The following is a 20,228-nucleotide window of genomic DNA, read 5'->3' as shown; positions in this document are numbered from 1 at the left end:
CAGGGGGGAGGGGTTAAAGGATCTGCTACTTATATCTTGGTGCCAAATACCAAAGGACATCTTCAGAGGTCTTGTGGGGTCTATGCCTCGAGGGTTAGAGCTGTTTTGGTGGCACAAGGGGGACCTAAGCATTATTAGGTAGGTGGTTTTAAAATTATGGCTGTATGTATGCAGTTTAAGAAAAACTATCTTAAAATGGTGATGGGCCCATTTATATATATATATATATATATATATATATATCTCAATTATGACTTTGTAGTTTGGTAAGCTGACTGTGCTGTATATCATTCTTGATAATATACTGGCACGCATGGATTATTTCCTTTGAACTTTTAAATGTGTTTTTCTTCCTTTTTTGAGCAGTTACTTTCCCTTTGAATATTGCTACCTTGAGAATCTATTTTGATTATTGCTCCTAAATTAGTTAAGAGTCTTCTTCCGAAACATTGCAGCAATAAACTATTAGTTCAAACTAAGCCACAATGTTAAACAAAATTTGAGCATTTGAGGCTTTAATTTATTTATTTATTTATTTAATTATGGTGTTTCTAGATGATTAAAATCACTTTTGTGGTCAAGTAAAAAAAAAAAAAGCATTTATGAATTTTCTGTCTTTATTGCAGTTAATGTGAGGACACGCTGACTTAGCAATTAGAAAATTTGTTCTCTTCATAATGCCCCCTATATTTTACATTTGTCACACTGAATAGTATGCAAAGTTTAAACAAATATTAACCCCTTAATGGCGCAGCCTAGTTTAGGCCTTAAGGCCCCGAGCCCATTTTTCAAATCTGACATGTGTGACTTTATGTGGTAATAACTTTGGAATGCCTTTTTTTAATACAAGTAATTCGGATATTGTTTTATCGTGACACATTGTATTTTATGTTATTGGTAAACTTTGGTTGATACATTCAGTGTTTATTTGTGAAAAATCGCAAATTTTACATACAATTTTAAAGAATTTGCAGTTTTCTAAATCTAAATGTATATGCTTGTAAGACAGATAGTAATACCACACAAAATAGTTGCTAATTAACATTTCTCATATGTCTAATTTATGTTTGCATTGTTTTTTGAACATTCTTTTATTTTTCTGGGACGTTACAAGGCTTAGAACTTTAGCAGCAATTTCTCACATTTTCAAGAAAATTTCAACAGCCTTTTTTTTTAGGAACCAGTTCAGTTCTGAAGTGGCTTTAAGGGGTCTATGTTTTAGAAGCCCCTTTAAATCACCCCATTTTAAAAACAGCACCCACGATAGTATTCAAAACAGCAATTAGAAAGTTTCTTAACCCTTCAGGCGTTTCACAGGGATTAAAGTGGAGGTGAAATTCACAGATTAATTTTTTTTGCAGAAAATCCATATTATTACGTTTTTTCTGTAACAGAAGGTTTTACCAGAGAAGCGCAACTCAATATTTATTGCCAAGATTATGCAACTTAATATCCCACATGTGGCCCTAGTGTGCTTATGGACTGAAGCACAGGCCTCAGAAGCAAAGGAGCACCTAGTGGATTTTGGGGCCTCCTTGTTATTACAATATATTTTAAAATATATTGTAAAAAAAAAAAAAGGAAATACCCCCCCAAAAAAGACCATTTGGCAAACTATTTATAGAGGGGTATAATGATCATTTTAATTCTACAGATTTTTTTGCTGAACTTAGTGGAGTTAGGCTGTAAAAATGTAAATCTAAATTTTTTCCAATAAAACTTAGACATTTTAAGTTTTTACAAGACATAAAGGAGAAAAAGCTCCCAACATTTTAAAAGCAATTACTCTCGAGTACGGCATATCACATATGTGGTACTAAACTGCTGTTTGGACACAGCAGGGCTCAGAAGGGAAGGCGCGCCATTTGGCTTTTGGAGCTCAAATTTATCTGGAATATTTTTCGGGTGCCGTGTCACAATTGCAAAGCCCCTGAACAGTGGAAACCCCCAAAAGTGACCCGATTTGGGAAACTACAAACCCTAAGGAACCTGTCTAGGGGTATAGTGAGTATTTAGACCTCAAAGGTGTTTTGCAGAATTTATTGGAATTAGGCCGTGAAAATGAATGTCAACATTTTTTCCACTAAAATGTTGAATTTTCTAATTTCCACAATAGATAAAGCAGAAAAAGCACACCAAAATGTGTAATTTAATTTCTCCCGAGTATGGCAATACCCATATGTGGCCATAAACTTCTGATTGGACAAACGGCAGGGCCCAGAATGGCAGGAGCGCTATTTGGCATATAGTTTTGGCTGAATTGGTTTCTGGGCGCCATTTGCTGAGCTTCTCAGGTACCAGTACAGGGTAAAGCCCTTAAAAGTGACTCCATTTTGGAAACGACACCCCTTGAGGAATTCCCTTAGTGGTGTAGTGAGTATTTCCACCCCACATTTTTCATACATTTTATTTAAATTAAGCAGTGAAAATGAAAAAATGTATTTTTCCAAAAATATGCTGGTGTAACTCCAAATTTTTCCTTTTCACAAGCGAAAATATGGGAAAACCACCACACAATTTGTTACTTTATTTCTTCTGAGTACGGCAATACTCCATATGTGGCCCTAAACTGCTGTTTGAGCACTTGGCAGGGCTCAGAAGGGAAGGAGCGCCATTTGGTTTGTGGAGCGCAGATTTTGCTGAATTGGTGTTCAGGCACAATGTCGCATTTGCAAAGCCCTGAGGTACCAGAGTCCAGTGGCAACACCCCAAAAGTGACCCCATTTTGTAAGCTACATCTCTAAAGGCATTTAGCATTTTACGCCAAAGCTCAGGAGTGAAAGAGAACCATGCGCATTTGAGGCCTATTTCGGCGATTTTCACAGCATTGGCCCACAATTGCAGGGCTCTGAGGTCAAATAGTAAAACAAACCCACAAGAGGTGACCCCATTTTTGAAACTATACACTTAAGGAATTTGTTAAGGGGTGCAGTGAGCATTTTGACGCAAAAGGTATTTTTAGCTAGAAAATAACGCATAGTAGACGCATAGATATGCCACTTTAGTGCACAATATGTTGTGCCCAGCTTGTGCCACTGAAGACAAATATCTCATCAACTGTTAAGTGGGATCTCCCGGGTATGGGAATGCCATATATGTGGACTTAAACTGCTGTTTGGGCACGCTGTAGTGTTCAGAAGGGAGGGAGTGTCACTTGGCTTTTGGAACGCAGATTTAGCTTGATAGTTCTTTGTGGTTTTTGCTGGTATTTCAGATTATAATGTTGGGATATATGTAAGGAGTACACCAGGGCATAATAAGACGGTATAATAATGTAGTAAATAAATAATAATTCGCAGATATATGGCCATTGTCGCACTGATAAATGGTTCCAGATCTTTTGGAACACTTTCTGCACATTTGTGTCGCCATATTCAGAGATCCAGAACTTTTTTATTTTTTCCACTGAGCTGTGTGAGGGCTAACTTTTTGTGGGACAATCTGTAGTATTCATTAATACCAATTTGGGGTGCATAACACGGCAATAACAAATGTATATAGTTTTTTTTATGTTTTATGACGTTTGCACAATAAAATCCTTTTTTTTAAAAATCATTTACTTTTTGTGTCGCCATATTCTAATAGCCATAACTTTTTTATTTTTCCATCAAAGAAAGTTGTGTGAGAGCTTATTTTTTTGCAGAACAAACTGTAGTTTTGATTATATTCAACTTTTTGGTCTCTTTTTATTCCATTTTTTGCGAAGTGAAGTGAACAAAATATAGCGATTCTGGTATGGTTTATTATTATTTTCTTAAGGCATTCACTGTGTGGGATAAATAACAAAATACTTTTTTTAGTTCAGACTGTTACAGACATGGCAATACTAATTATGTATGGTTTATGTATTTGTTTTCTTAATTTATTTAATAACAAATGACTTAATAAGGGAACAAGGGCGATTTTTACTTTTATTACTTCGTGGGTATGTTCACACGGCCTATTATCAGCCGTTTTTTGGGCCATAAATGCCATGAAAAATGGCTGAAAATATGGGGGCTAAACACCTCCACACATCTGCCAGTTGATATCAATGGAAAAAGAGGCGTTTCATTCCCACGGTGCGTTTTTTACACAACGTTTGTAAAAATGGCGTAATAAAACAACGCCCTGTACAAAAGAAGTAAATGTCACTTCTTGAGCCGTTCTTGGAGCCGTTTTTCATTGACTCAATAGAAAAACAGCTCCAAAAATCGGCGTAAAAAACTCTGCAAAAAACGCAAATTGCTTAAAAAACGGCAGAAAATCAGAGGCTGTTTTCCCTTGGAAACAACTTCGTATTTACAGACTTTTTTGTTATGCGTGTGAACATAGCCTTAAACTTAAAGTTTTTTATTTTGAAAGAAATTTTTTTAAACTTTTTTTTTGTCCCACTAGGGGACTTGAGGGCATGAAGCATACATAGTGCAGTGTATTACAGCTGTCAGTTACTCACTGACAGCAAGCCCAGTGGGTCCTGCTTTCGGCAGGACTCACTAGGCTTCCGTAGATGGTAGACCCGGAGGCCATTGTTAGGCCAAAGCAACCTTTGGCATCCTGCGATCACGTTGCGGAGTCGGCTATAGTGTTCTAACCCCTTAGAAGCCGCGATCGCTATTGAATGTGGCAGGGGCCACCACGATCGGTCTCTGAGGAAGGAGCTGTGACAACTGCTGTACGTGACAGCAGTTGTCACAGCTCATAAATGTGTCGGGGGGGGGGGCGGAATTGCAGTTATCCCCATGACGTACTATTATAACTCAGCATGACCTAATAATACGTCATGGAGCGGGATGGGGTTAATATTACAGCAACACTCACAAAATAATTATAAATTCAACGAAAAAATGTATTGTTACATATAAATAGATAAATATATGAAAATGTAAGCATACCTACGATGAAGGATTAACCCCAAGGTCTAGCGTCAATCAGATACAGTACATATAGAAAATAAAAAGTGAAAATGCTAAAATCAATGTAAGCCACATAAGACCCCCAGAAGAAGAAGGGTGAAACACATGTCAGGGTGTGTGTTACCTCTTGGTTTGTATGTTCCACTTCTCCTGTATCTAGGTATTTTATTGGCTTATTGTATGCATTTTGCACTTTACACTCCAGTTCAAGTATACTTATGTGGCTTAGGCATCATTTACACGAGCGTAATATTCGCGCGTGCGACGCGCGTGCTTTTCAAGCGTGTCGTACGCACCTATATTACTCTATGGGGCAGTGCAGACAGTCCGTGGGATTTGCGCAGCGTGAGTGCGCTGTGTAAAACTCACGACATGTTCTATATTTCAGCGTTTTTCGCGCATCACGCACCCATTGAAGTCAATGGGTGCGTGAAAACCACGCAGGTAGCACGGAAGCACTTCCGTGCGAACTGCGTGATTCGCGCAACAGCTGTCGAACTCTGAATGTAAACAGAAAAGCACCACGTGCTTTTCTGTTTACAAACATCCAAACGGAGTGTCATAATGATGGCGGCTGAGCGAAAATCACGCAGCCGCGCATCATACACTGATGACACACACAGCTGTTATGTGCATTTTGCGCACGCAAAACGCTGCATTTTTTGCGTGCGCAAAACGCACACGCTCGTGTAAGTCAGGCCTTGCATTGATCTGCACTATTCATTTTCTATATGTACTGTATCTGATTGACTATAGTACTTGGCATCAATCCTACACCGTGGGTATTCTTACATTTTTCTGTTATCTATTTATATGTAACAAAAACATTTTTCATTGAATTTATAATTATTCTGTGAGTGTTGCTGTCATTTAGCAGGTGATAATTAATATTTGAGCCGGGTTCCCACAGATCGGATACGCTGCGTAAAAATCGACCTGGAACCCGCAGCACAATCAATCCGAAAATACGCCCAGAATTTCTGCACCATAAAAAAGCGCTTATACTGAGATCCTCCCTCGTTTGACGGCCGCTCCAGCCTCTTACGATGACGATGAAGGCCATGTGACGCTGCAGCCTATGATTTGCTGCAGCGTCACATGGGATCAACTTTCATCCTAGGAGGCTGGACTGCAAGAAGAAGGAGGGCTTTCTGGGTAATTCTGATATTTTTGTCACTGCGATTACGCCGCAAAAGTCGCAACACTTGGCTTTCTGTTGCGGGCTTTGCATCCCCATTGAATTCAATAAGGGAAAACTCGCAATAGAAAATCAACAAAAATGCAGCATCAATTGACATGCTGTAGAATTAAATTCCGCACCGCTGGTCAATTTATTAACGTTTCCACTGTGTTTTTTTCCGCAGCGTGGACATGAGAATTTCGAAATCTCATCTACTTTGCTGCTACTGTAAATGCTGCGGAATTTCCACACGTAATTCTGTTGCGGAAATTCTGCAGCGTTTACGCTACGTGGGAACCCGGCCTTAGACAGCATCTGTTTTCCTTTTTGGAGCTAGTACAAGCCCCTTTCTCGCAGGTGGTAGTTCAAATATTAATATTAGATAAATGGGAACTGAATACTTACATAACACCCATGAGACCCATAAAAACCCATGTGAACAAGGATCTGTTCACTAATTTATGCTGGGTTTACACGGTGCGTTTTTGTTGTGCTTTTAGCATGCGTTTTTTTGTTTTGGTAAATAAACTCTCATGTCTTTTAATGGGAGTTCATCAACTAAAACAAAAACACATGTTAAAAATGAAACATAGATGCACAGTGTGAACACAGTCTAACTCATTTAACTAATTGACCAAATTTTATTGAAAATTTGTTTCAGCTGGTTGAACAGGCACAGCAATGAACAATGACCTCAGGCTACCACACACAGTCTGTGGATGGGTTTTCTGGAAGAAAGCAGCCATGTTTTTTTAACCCTCTACTGCATACCTCCCAACTTTCAAGTAAAACAAAGAGGGACAAACAATCCCGCATGTGTAGCGTGCCACAGCAATATTTTTCTTTTAAAGGGGCTCTGTCACCAGTTTAGAACTGCCATATCGCCTACCTAATCTAATAGGTGCTTTAATGTAGATAACTACTGTTTAGAACATTTTAAGATTTATGCAAATTTGTTCTAAATGCCCAACTGGGCGTTTTGTTTACTTTTCACCAAGTGGGTGTTGTAAAGAAAAGTGTATGACGCTGACCAATCAGTGTCATACAATTCTATTCATTGCAGCCCAGCTTGATCCACAGCACAGCGTGATCTTGTGAACTAATTCAGCATTGGGTTCAACTGTTTCTGCGTCCTGAGGACGCAGGTAAAGTTGACAGCGGAACATACTCCCGGCCGCTTGGTACAACAGGACACCGCCCGGAATCCGGGACTGTCCGACTGAATCCGGGACGATTAGGATATATGCTCTACAGTTGTCTGATAATTATATATTTCATTTAAACATCAGAAACAATTTAGTATGAAAAACATTTAGCAATAGATGAAATCTAAAAGGGAGCAAATTTTGTAATCATTTCACCTGATGTCACATTAAATTTTTTATTTAGGTAGACAGAAAAAGGTTTCACCAAAACTAAATAAATAAAAGTGCAGCTAATTTTTACAAATCAATCATGTTTATAGAAACTTGAACCCTCAATTAAAGGTATAGAAAGATCAAATAAGAACAATGGGGCAGATATACTAAGCTGTGTAAGTTTTGGACCGTGTAAACGTAGACCAGGCAGTCAGAAGTTTTACCAAATGTACCATAGTGGTGCACGCTGTATAATAAATTTGCTGCATCTATCCAGACTTGCTAGACACTTTTCTCTTCCTTATACAACCTTTGATTTGGCTTAATTTGTGACAGAATTCTGTGCTAGACCTTTGGCGCACTTTGGCGAAATTTAGGGCATTTTACTTATCTGTATTATATAAATAAGAAACACATTCATTTTGTGCAAAAGCGTAAATGTACAGAATGCTTGTGAGAGTGTAAATCCAAGGCTGGGTTCACACGACCTATTTTCAGACGTAAACAAGGCGTTTTATGCCTCATTTTACGTTTGAAAATAGGGCTACAATACGTCGGCAAACATCTGCCCATTCATTTGAATGGGTTTGCCGATGTACTGTGCAGACAACCTGTCATTTACGCATCGTCGTTTGACAGCTGTCAAACGACGAGACGTAAAAATACAGCCTCGTCAAAAGAAGTGCAGGGCACTTCTTTCAGACGTAATTTGAGCCGTTCTTCATTGAACTCAATGAGGCACAGCTCAAAATTTACGGCTGTCAGAGAAGCCTCGCAAAATGTGAGGAGGAGCATTTACGTCTGAAACGAGGCAGCTGTTTTCTCCTGAAAACAGTCTGTCTTTTCAGACGTAAAAGCCTGCTACCGTGTGCACATACCCTAAGGGGTCAGAACTAGGGAGAACTACGTTTTAAGATTTGTCCCCCTTTCCTTTCCTTCACGACCTCACCACTCATCTGATACAACTTGATGGACATATGTCTTTTTTTTATCCATACTAACTATGTAATTATCAATACCTATACCAATCCAGACCCAACAATCCATTTAATGATCTACATATATCAATACATAAACACAATAGCTATAGACATATATGTAGATACTACCATGTGAATATTATAATAACATAATAGCACACCATTGGTACCATACAAAAGATTTTTATTACATTTAATCAAATAGTAAAAAACAATGGCCATTAAAATTATAAACAAGTTTAAAACAACATGGTGGTGGTGAGGGGGCTCTATGTTGGTGGTCTGGTGTTAATAGGGGCACATTATGCAGCACAGTGGTTGGTATTAAACCCTAAGTATTATCTATGTGGCAATATTTTTCTTTTCCTGAGACAGCACTGAAATGCAGTAAATTACTGGGTGCATATACTCCTTGTCTCTTGATGTATTATCTATAGTTGATGGCCATTTTTTTTACTATTTGATTAAAGGTAATTAAAATCTTTTGTATGTACCAATGGTGCGCTATAATGTTATTAGAATATTCACATGGTAGTATCTACATACAGTGAAGGAAATAAGTATTTGATCCCTTGCTGATTTTGTAAGTTTGCCCACTGTCAAAGACATGAACAGTCTAGAATTTTTAGGCTAGGTTAATTTTACCAGTGAGAGATAGATTATATAAAAAAAAAAAAAGAAAATCACATTGCCAAAATTATATATATTTATTTGCATTGTGCACAGAGAAATAAGTATTTGATCCCTTTGGCAAACAAGACTTAATACTTGGTGGCAAAACCCTTGTTGGCAAGCACAGCAGTCAGACGTTTTTTGTAGTTGATGATGAGGTTTGCACACATGTTAGATGGAATTTTGGCCCACTCTTCTTTGCAGATCATCTGTAAATCATTAAGATTTCGAGGCTGTCGCTTTGTAACTCGGATCTTCAGCTCCCTCCATAAGTTTTCGATGGGATTAAGGTCTGGAGACTGGCTAGGCCACTCCATGACCTTAATGTGCTTCTTTTTGAGCAACTCCTTTGTTGCCTTTGCTGTATGTTTCGGGTCATTGTCGTGCTGGAAGACCCAGTCACGAGCCATTTTTAATGTCTTGGTGGAGGGAAGGAGGTTGTCACTCAGGATTTGACGGTACATGGCTCCATCCATTCTCCCATTGATGCGGTGAAGTAGTCCTGTGCCCTTAGCAGAGAAACACCCCCAAAACATAATGTTTTCACCTCCATGCTTGACAGTGGGGACGGTGTTCTTTGGGTCATAGGTAGCATTTCTCTTCCTCCAAACACGGCGAGTTGAGTTAATGCCAAAGAGCTCAATTTTAGTCTCATCTGACCACAGCACCTTCTCCCAAATCACTCTCAGAATCATCCAGATGTTCATTTGCAAACTTCAGACGGGCCTGTACATGTGCCTTCTTGAGCAGGGGGACCTTGCGGGCACTTCAGGATTTTAATCCATTACGGCGTAATGTGTTACCAATGGTTTTCTTGGTGACTGTGGTCCCAGCTGCCTTGAGATCATTAACAAGTTCCCCCTGTGTAGTTTTCGGCTGAGCTCTCACCTTCCTCAGGATCAAGGATACCCCACGAGGTGAGATTTTGCATGGAGCCCCAGATCGATGTCGATTGACAGTCATTTTATATGTCTTCCATTTTCTTACTATTGCACCAACAGTTGTCTCCTTCTCACCCAGTGTCTTACTTATGGTTTTGTAGCCCATTCCAGCCTTGTGCAGGTCTATGATCTTGTCCCTGACATCCTTAGAAAGCTCTTTGGTCTTGCCCATGTTGTAGAGGTTAAAGTCATACTGATTAATTGAGTCTATGGACAGGAGTCTTTTATACAGGTGACCAGTTAAGACAGCTGTCTTTAATGCAGGCACCAAGTTGATTTGGAGCGTGTAACTGGTCTGGAAGAGGCTGAACTCTTAATGGTTGGTAGGGGATCAAATACTTATTTCTCTGTGCACAATGCAAATAAATATATATAATTTTGACTATGTGATTTTCTGTTTTTTTTTTTTTATATAATCTATCTCTCACTGGTAAAATTAACCTAGCCTAAAAATTCTAGACTGTTCATGTCTTTGACAGTGGGCAAACTTACAAAATCAGCAAGGGATCAAATACTTATTTCCTTCACTGTATATGTCTATAGGTATTGTAACTATGTAATTATTTTGGTTTGCTGATCAACAGCATCTGACAACAAGATGCCACTCACAACCCAGAAGAAAACATGCAGAGAAAGTGACAGTTTGTTGTCAGACACTGAGCTTCATCAGGGTTTGAAATATTATGCAGCAGATAGATTTACACCAAGTGTATGGGCTCTTACCCTACCTCTGTATGCCTCTGACTTGATAAGGAGACATAAAGAGGTTTATTTTCAGTTAGATTACGTCTGTATTTGACAAGTGTCATGCTCCATTGGATACTGTGTGTGTGTGTGTGACATAGAGGAGGCCCACCGAGGCCTACTTAGGGATCATACATAGGGCAGAGCTGTGTGCACGAAGCCTGCATGGCGGTTCATGGGGGTCGTACAACTTCCTAGTACAGAGCGGCACGGCCTCGATGAACTGCCGAACAGACTCTGTTCATACAGCTGTGCTATGTGCATGTCCTTAAGTAGCAGTTCAAAACATATCTAATGGATTAAAATGAGAATTTTTAAAAATTGATGCACAGAAAAAATCATGTTTAATGTTAAAGTGAACAGAAATCTCTACAATGGGATTTACTTTCATAATAATTACTAAATAACTGAATGGATAACTTTTCACCTCATTCAACTCTGTATTTAGAGCAATAACTGGCGTGAATTGGTCTAGAGAGGACTCAATTAAAGGGGTTCTCCGAGCATTTTATATTGATTGCCTATTCATAGGATAGGCCAACAATATCAGATCAGTGGGTTCTCTGACCTCCGAAACCAATGCTGATCAGCTCACTGAAGGGGCTGCGGTGACGAATGCCACAGCTTCTACAATGCTTACTATGCATAGCGCCATACACTTCCATATTGGCTGTCCCAAGAATTGCAGCTCAGTCCCATTACTGGAATGGGACTGGAACTGCAATCCCAGGCACAGCCGCTATGGATGTGTACAGTTATATACCTTGTAAGCTATGAAGAGGTTGCAGCGTTCTTTGCCGGGGCCCCTTCAGTCAGCTAATCGGTGTCTGGGCCGGGAGTTGGCCCAACACGATCTGATATTGATGACCTAATCTAACACCTTTAACTTTACGGGTTATGGGGTCCGCAAATGCTCAATTGAAGTTAGGACTTGGCCAATTCAGAATATTATAGGAACTCTCCAGGCAAAACTGATACATTGTGTTATTCCTTGGACAGGACCTTTGCATGACATACTTTTCCAATTGACAATAAAGTAATAATCTCTATGTCATGCACCACCCCCTCAGATCCTGCACTATGCATCACAGAGTGTATCAATGGTGACTGGAGTGTTCCTTTAACATTGTTGTGTCTATGCAATTGCTGTTGAGCTTTCCTTTATGTTTAGGTTTTCTTATCCGTCTGGAAAATAAATTTTTTGCAGTTCTCTTACAGACTGCAGCAGGGTTTCCTCCAGAATTTCCCATTATTTGATTCCAGGGCCCACTGCTGATAAGAATCTGCGCAGTATTATGCTGCCACCACCATGCTCTAGGTTGTAAATAATGTGTTTTGGAGTTGTGTCTTGTTTGGTTTACACCAAATGTTGGATTTATTTATAGCTAGAAAACTCAGTTTTGGTCAATTAAGTCCATAAAGCCTTCTCGCCATTTAATTTTTCCACATGTCTTGTGGCAAAATGTAGTCATATGAGTTTTTGTTGTACTTTGAAATAAGGAAATGATGTCATACGCACAGTCTCTACCATAACAGCTGTGGCAAATTGTAATTCCTTTATACCAAAAATATCGTCCTTACACGGCTACGCCACTTTCACACAGCAGTATTTTGAGAAGCATTTTGGGCAGTATTTTGGGCAGTATTTTGCATTAGTATTATAAAGCCAAAACCAGGAGTGGGTTCAAAAAACGGAAGAGTTACAAATCTTTCCATCATAGTTTTTGTCTGTGTATGTTCCTCTCCTGGTTTTGGCTTCCAAATACTGATGCAAAAAACTAACCAAAATACTGCCATGTAAAAGAAACCTTCCTCAGTATTTGTGAATGGCTGCTATAAATACCTGTTTAAGGAGTGCAATATTCTATCACTATACAATTTACACATTTGTACATTTCTTGTATTCATCTTTCCCCTGAGTGGTACTTTTCAATAACTTTGTCACAAAGTGACTCAAAGTGTTCTCTTCTTTTTATATTGTCATTTTTACCAGGTAAAGTTGTACCGTTACTACAGTCACTTGAAACAACTTAACTGTGCAAAGGTGAGATTTATTTTACTAAATATGTGATTAAATTTAATGTTTTTAAAAGTATGTCCTAGTAATTTGGATAAACATTCACATTTTGTTTAGTAATGGGGGTGTGAATACTTTCATAGGTACAGTATATGTACATATAATGTATGTATGCGCAATCACACAGGGTACAACTTTTTTTGTTCAATATGCTATAAAAGTTAATCATGAATAAAACAAAAAAAATGAACTAACATTGTAGTTCATATAATGTTCTGATGAATCCGTCAGTTCAGATCTGCTCTTGATACTGGAATAGATGGATAAGGCCCAGTCTGACCAAGCATAACACTGAAATCATGCCAGCAAAGTAAGGTCGGGAGGTCCACTAGAATTACATTGATAACATTTGCAAAAAAAACAGAATACTGGTTTTAATTTTGAGTAAATTTTGATGATGCATGATGTATTGTCAGTACATAGTTTTCAGAACAATCCCTAAATGTTAGGATCCAAAGTCAAATCCGTTAAGAAAAATACTTAATTACTTATGAATACACATCCTTGATTACATATTTAGATCAATTCAGCAAGGACGAGATGCCAATATTTCACTGGGAGGAACCTGTGCAGATATAAATACTACATGTCTGCAAACATAATTCTGTTGATATAATGAACACATTATAGAAATATACTCTTGGTGAAGCTGGAGGCTACAGAAGGACTTTCCTTTGTAGCATCCCAAAATATATAAATGCTGTCCAGGTCATGGACAGCTTTATCAAATATTCTGTATTGTCCTGTAATATATAAGAAAAAGCAAAAAAAAAAAAACACGAATTCCATGTATAGGCATTAAAGGGATACTCTACTTTGAACAATCCCTTTTTCATTGAAGAGTACCCCAAAAACAAGCTGATCACAGGATATCCTGTTACTGGGACACCATCTATCACAAGCAATCGGCAGGTAAAGCTGTGCCAAATTCCACAGTTTGATTCCACTGCATCGGGACCACAGCAGAAAGCATTGGTGCCCATTGAAATCAAAGGGCCATCTGTATAATGCATGGGCAGGCCTGGCCCTACTGAGACAGAGAGGCTCTTTGAAACCACTCTGAGCAATTGGTCTCAAATAAGGGACTCCTCTCTGTTAACTTAGAATGCCCTTATAAACAATCTGTTTAAAACCAGAATAATCCATACTGCCTTACTGTAAGTATTTCCCTTGTATCTGGCTACATTGCAACAGGCCTCATCCAATTAAGTATGAACACTGCACATCTATCTATCTATCTATCTATCTATCTATCTATCTATCTATCTAAGAATACTTTTAGTCTACTCAAAGTCTACCCAAAGTGCACATTTTTGGATAAATACATATTGGGGTGTTTACGTCGGCTGACTGCTGAATTAATTGTAATGACTACATTGTAGAGGTTTTATTTGGAAAATACAAAGTAAGTGGAAATATAACATATTTAACATTTGTCAATCCCATCTACAGCACAAGTAGTATAATTTACAAGATCTACACATCTAAAAAATGTAAGCGTAAAAGCCAGAACTTAAAATTGAATACAAACGCTATATACTCCACATAAGGCAGCTATTATCAGCGTAATGTCTACATTTTTCTCTGTTAATAGTAATGTATTACCCATTGTTTATTACGTGAGCTTTGCAGCCCCATAAATGCATTGTCAGCTTGTGTACATTGTGCTCACATCATAACCACTGGACAACCACTGCAAATGGTGGTCTCATTTACGTAAAAGAACATTTCAACATGGCAGCAGCTATTCTGCACAATACAGTGTTATGTGACCAACTGCCCACAGGACTATCGTAAGCCGTAATTAAAGGAATGTGCATGACAGTATTAATTAACCCCTGGAATAAAGAACAGCTTTAAGTGAGCTCAGCACATTAATGATCTGGCTACACAGCACATCCTGCCTGCCCAAGTATTCTACACTCTCCATAGTGTTCGCTGCTTCAGCAGGATTCATAATCACTGCAGTTATCCAGGAGGAAAAGGTGGGGGGAATATGGCAGATGTAAAGGGAAACTGAAAATACACTCAGACCTTTTGTTTCAACAACCAGAATGAATAGATTCAGCATATTGAACAGGCTCTGAGACCAATAAAATGCTCATATGTAACACATAGTAAACAAGTGAACTGTCCGTGGTGCTGAAATATTCCTATGCTGTATATGGATGTTACAGCTCTACATCAGTCTGCAGAATTAACATGGGATCTGAGGGCACAGCCATGATGTGATAACCAGGCATGTGAAATGCATCAAGATCCTTCCATGATTGTGCCCTTCTTTGTGTTATATGATGAGTGGTAAATGTCCATTGAAGGTGCTCACAGCACATTGACACATGAAGTCAATTAATGGCACAATGCATCGTCTGTCTCAACTAATGTGTATTCCAGCACCGAAGACATCAGGGATTTTATGCATAAGATATATTACATATATGTATACTCTATATATATATATATATATATATTCATGGCATACTACTATACAGTGTTGAGTCCTCTATCTCTGGACACACATATAATCACGACAAATAATAATTAAAGATAACACATGGCTCTTACCATTGGATGAATGAATGAAGCAGCAATATCCACACGATCATTTTGTGATGACAAAATGTTAAATGAAATAACGCCTTGTTTCCAACATTTGGCTTCTTTGGTGAACACATCTCTGCCATTCCCCCCTCAATCTCCTCTCTTTCTTGCAAATGGAATAGTCCCGTTGTGACCCCCACCCCCTACCAGGTGCATTGACTGTAATGATACATTCCGCCAGGCTGGGAGAATTAATATTTAAGAAATGGGATCCGCTTCTTGTGGCGGCAGAACCCCCCCCTCTGGTCCCCCCCCTCCAGTATTGACAGCTCATGCACCAGCTTCAGAGATCTGAAGGGGAAAAGCTAAAAAAAAAAAAAGAGAGAAGAAAGGAACAAACACACAGCAGATCTGCGCCTCACGTTGAATGCAGATTACGCACGGCTGACAAACGTCCTTTTTTTTCATGGACGGTCCTTGGAAAACAAGCACTTTAGAGGGGCAGCCTGTAATGAATAGATGCTGCCTGCAAAATCTAAGCCCCTTTACAGCGGAGCTGACTGAGACACTTTAGTGCTGTAGTGCAGGACAACCATGGTGTAGCAGAGCCTATTCACTGAAGCATAGCTGCTAAGCAACCTAGGGATGCTTATTGTTGTCTTGCTCCTAGCAGCTCCCCCTCCCCCTGCCTATGCTTCACACAACTGGCTGTAGTGAGGAGGGAGAAGAGTCTGAGCTGCAGGAACCTGCTGACCCCAGGATGAAGAGGGAAAAGGGGAAAGACGGTGGCCTGCTGAGGCTATCTTAGTAACTGATAGGTAATGATACTGGGCAGCGTAACAAAATCTGTTCTGTGCCAAAACAATGTTACTGTAGGAATTTCAGCAGAAGTCATCTGTGACTTCTACAATATCCCTAATAAAGCAATACCTTCCTAAAACACACTAGTTTGCTCAGAAAATTACAGCAAAGGCATAAATAGTTAACACAATTTGGCATAATACATTTGCCAAATCAATAACAAACCCCATGTAGCATTGCAGCCCACAAGTGTAACTATAATGCAAAATATGCACAGTACAAAGCTCCAAGAGGGTTAAATTTCCAAGACAACGGACATATGTGCATGCACCAAATTTCAGGACTTCTTTGCAAAATATAAGAACTGATATAGTCTTATCAATTCACCAAGTCTGTATTTATGAGGTCCAGGGAGTCAAAGCAGATAAACAGCTGGGATCTGAATATTCCTATATAACCCTGGTATATTATAGCGGCTAAACCCACTCCATAGGGATTTACAGGGCAGTTGGTCAGAAAAGAAGTACTCCTATCGCAGACTATCCCTTAGAAAAGTGCTCTAGAGGGAGAGAGAGGGACCCTATGCACTTTGTGTCACTGTCACGTGAGGACTCATCAGGGTCCACAGTAAACACAACAAATAATGTACATGTAATGATAGGGGTAGGGAAACGGACAAGTGAGCCCTAATCTACCTGCCACTCTGTCCCTGCCTACTTGCAACGACCCGCCCTAGGCGACGGGGTACAACTGGGCGGCGGTGCTCAGCAAGTGCACGAGACAAAACATACAAGGGAATATAAAGCAAAGGGAAAGGGGCGGTTGCCCACGGCGACACCGTGAGCAACAGAGTGGTAAACGAGCCAAGTCAAACCAGGAGAGCACGAGGTACCAAACGCAGAGCAGAAGAGTAGTCAGAAAGCCAGGGTCAGAATGGAGCAGGATCAAATTGTTAGGAGCTGTAGCTGGGCCAGGAAACCACACGGAAAGAATCACAAGCAAGGAGGAAAAGGAAAGGCAGGTATAAATAGACAGAGGGCGGGAGCTAGCTGAGTCTGGCCAGGCTGCGATAGGCTCTCCCACTCCTAAGCCTGCCAGCCTGAGTGGTGGAAGCTGGAGTCAGTCTCAGAGAGATAGACTCAGGTGAAGACTGATTACCTATGTAAGTTAACCCCGAAGCTGCGCCTGGCAGATCCTTTACAGTACCCCCCCTTTTATGAGGGGCCACCGGACCCTTTCTAAGCGGACCTGGTTTACTGGGGAAACGAAGGTGGAACTTCCTGACCAATACCCCAGCATGAACATCCCGGGCGGGTACCCAAGTCCTCTCCTCAGGCCCGTATCCTCTCCAATGGACCAGGTACTGGAGGGAGCCTTGGACCATCTTGCTGTCCACAATCTTGGCCACCTCGAATTCCACCCCCTCAGGGGTGAGAACGGGAACAGGAGGTTTCCTCGAGGGAGCCAAGGACGGGGAGCAGCGTTTAAGGAGGGAGGCATGAAACACGCAAGTTCCTAGATGATAACCACACCAGATCCCCGACCATAAACAAGGGGTTAGCAGAACGTTTTCTATCAGCCTGGGACGCCTCTAGGTTCTTCTGAACCTGGGCCCAGACTGTGCACAGTTCCCGATGAACGACCTCTACCTCGGGATTGTTGGAACTACCAGGTGAAATGGAGGAGAACCGTGGATTAAACCCAAAATTACAGAAAAACGGGGAGACCCCTGACGAGTTACTGACCCGGTTATTAAGGGAAAATTCAGCGAGGGGAATGAATGAGACCCAATCATATTGACAGTCAGAGATAAAACACCTTAAATATTGTTCTAGAGATTGATTAGTCCTCTCAGTTTGGCCATTGGTTTCAGGATGGAAAGCAGAGGAGAAGGACAGATCAATCTCCAACTTCTTACAGAAGGCTCTCCAAAACAAAGAAACAAATTGTACCCCTCTGTCCGAAACAATATTGACAGGGACCCCATGGAGACGCAGGATGTGTTTGACAAACAAGGTAGCTAATGTCTTGGCGTTGGGTAGTTTCTTGAGGGGCACAAAGTGGCACATCTTACTGAAGCGGTCTACTACCACCCACACCACCGACTTGCCTTGGGATGGAGGTAAATCGGTGATAAAATCCATGGAGATATGTGTCCAAGGTCTCTGGGGAATGGGCAACGAACGTAGTAAGCCTGCTGGTCGGGACCTGGGAGTCTTGGACCTAGCACAAACCTCACAAGCGGCAACGTAGGCCTTAACGTCTTTAGGCAAGCCAGGCCACCAATAGCTTCTGGCAATGAGGTGTTTGGTACCCAGGATGCCTGGATGACCAGATAGTGCGGAGTCATGATTTTCCCTAAGTACCCTTAGCCGGTATTGCAGGGGAACAAACAGCTTGTCCTCAGGAAGGTTCCCGGGGGCTGAACCTTGATCAGCCGCAATTTCAGAGACTAAATCAGAATCAATAGAAGAAATGATTATACCGGGAGGCAAAATACAAGCAGGATCTTCCTCCGAAGGAGGGCTGGCCATGAAGCTACGCGACAGTGCATCAGCCTTAATATTTTTAGACCCAGCCCTATAGGTAACCAAAAAGCTGAATCTGGTAAAAAATAGCGCCCATCGAGCTTGTCTCGGGTTTAGCCTCCGGGCAGATTCTAGGAAAACCAGATTCTTGTGGTCGGTAAGGACCGTTACCTGGTGCCTAGCCCCCTCCAGGAAGTGGTGCCACTCTTCAAATGCCCATTTAATGGCTAAGAGTTTGCGGTTGCCAATATCATAGTTACTCTCAGTGGGCGAAAACTTCCTGGAGAAGTAGGCACAGGGGCGGAGATGGGTGAGGGACCTGGTACCCTGGGACAAGACAGCCCCCACTCCCACCTCGGATGCGTCAACTTCCACGATAAATGGCTCCATTTGGTTGGGCTGAACCAGCACCGGGGCCAAGATAAAGCACTTCTTAAGGACCTCAAAAGCCTGGACAGCCTCTGGAGACCAGTGGAGGAGATCAGCACCTTTGCGAGTGTGGTCCGTAAGAGGCTTAACGATGACCGAGAAGTTAGTAATGAATCTCCTGTAATAATTAGCGAACCCCAAAAAACACTGTAACACCTTCAGGGAGGCAGGTTGGACCCATTCTGCCACAGCCTGAACCTTGGCGGGGTCCATGCGGAATTCATGAGGAGTGAGGATTTGACCCAAAAATGGTATCTCCTGTACCCCAAACACACATTTTCGGTTTTTGCAAACAGTTTGTTTTCCCGAAGGACCTTGAGCACCTTCCTGACATGTTCAATGTGGGAGGGCCAGTCCTTGGAAAACACCAGTATGTCATCAAGGTACACTACAAGAAGTATCCCCAGGTAATCTCTCAAAATCTAATTTATGAAATTCTGGAAGACCGCCGGCGCATTACACAACCCAAAGGGCATGACGAGGTATTCGAAATGACCTTCGGGCGTGTTAAACGCAGTCTTCCACTCATCCCCCTCTTTGATGCGGATAAGGTTATACGCCCCCCATAGATCAAACTTAGAGAACCATTGGGCCCCCTGAACCTGATTAAAGAGATCAGGAATCAAAGGAAGGGGATACTGGTTCCTTACAGTGACCTTATTCAGGTTACGGTAGTCAATGCATGGCCTAAGACCACCATCCTTCTTCCCTACAAAGAAGAAGCCAGCACCTACCGGAGAAGTAGAGGGGCGAATGTAACCCTTGGCCAGGCATTCCTGGATATACTCTCTCATGGCTTCACGTTCGGGACAAGAAATATTAAATATCCTACCCTTAGGAAGCTTAGCTCCTGGTACCAATTCGATAGCGCAATCGTATTCTCTATGAGGAGGTAACACTTCGGAGGCCTCCTTAGAGAAAACATCAGCGAAGTCCCGAACAAACTCAGGTAGCGTGTTCACCTCCTCAGGGGGAGAAATAGAATTAACAGAAAAACATGACGTCAAACATTCATTACCCCATTTGGTAAGCTCCCCAGTATTTCAGTCAAACGTGGGATTATGCAACTGCAACCAGGGAAG

The 20,228-nt window shown here is 40.9% G+C and overlaps 1 protein-coding gene across 2 annotated transcripts in view; it reads right to left on the bottom strand.

Annotated features, from left to right (window-relative positions):
- The window catches only part of GABRG2 (gamma-aminobutyric acid type A receptor subunit gamma2), a 169,695-nt gene extending 154,017 nt beyond the window's left edge, over positions 1-15,678 (bottom strand). For both annotated transcript variants that reach the window (XM_075856305.1, XM_075856306.1), the window contains exon 1: positions 15,413-15,678. In XM_075856305.1, coding sequence (XP_075712420.1) covers positions 15,413-15,531 — 119 coding nt within the window. In that variant the 5' untranslated portion in view covers positions 15,532-15,678. The remainder of the gene's footprint in view (positions 1-15,412) is intronic.
- Positions 15,679-20,228: the final 4,550 nt, after the last annotated feature.

The sequence above is a fragment of the Rhinoderma darwinii genome, chromosome 3 (assembly GCF_050947455.1).
Source record: "Rhinoderma darwinii isolate aRhiDar2 chromosome 3, aRhiDar2.hap1, whole genome shotgun sequence".
Classification (NCBI taxonomy): domain Eukaryota; kingdom Metazoa; phylum Chordata; class Amphibia; order Anura; family Rhinodermatidae; genus Rhinoderma; species Rhinoderma darwinii.
This window is presented reverse-complemented; position numbering and strand designations above follow the sequence as displayed.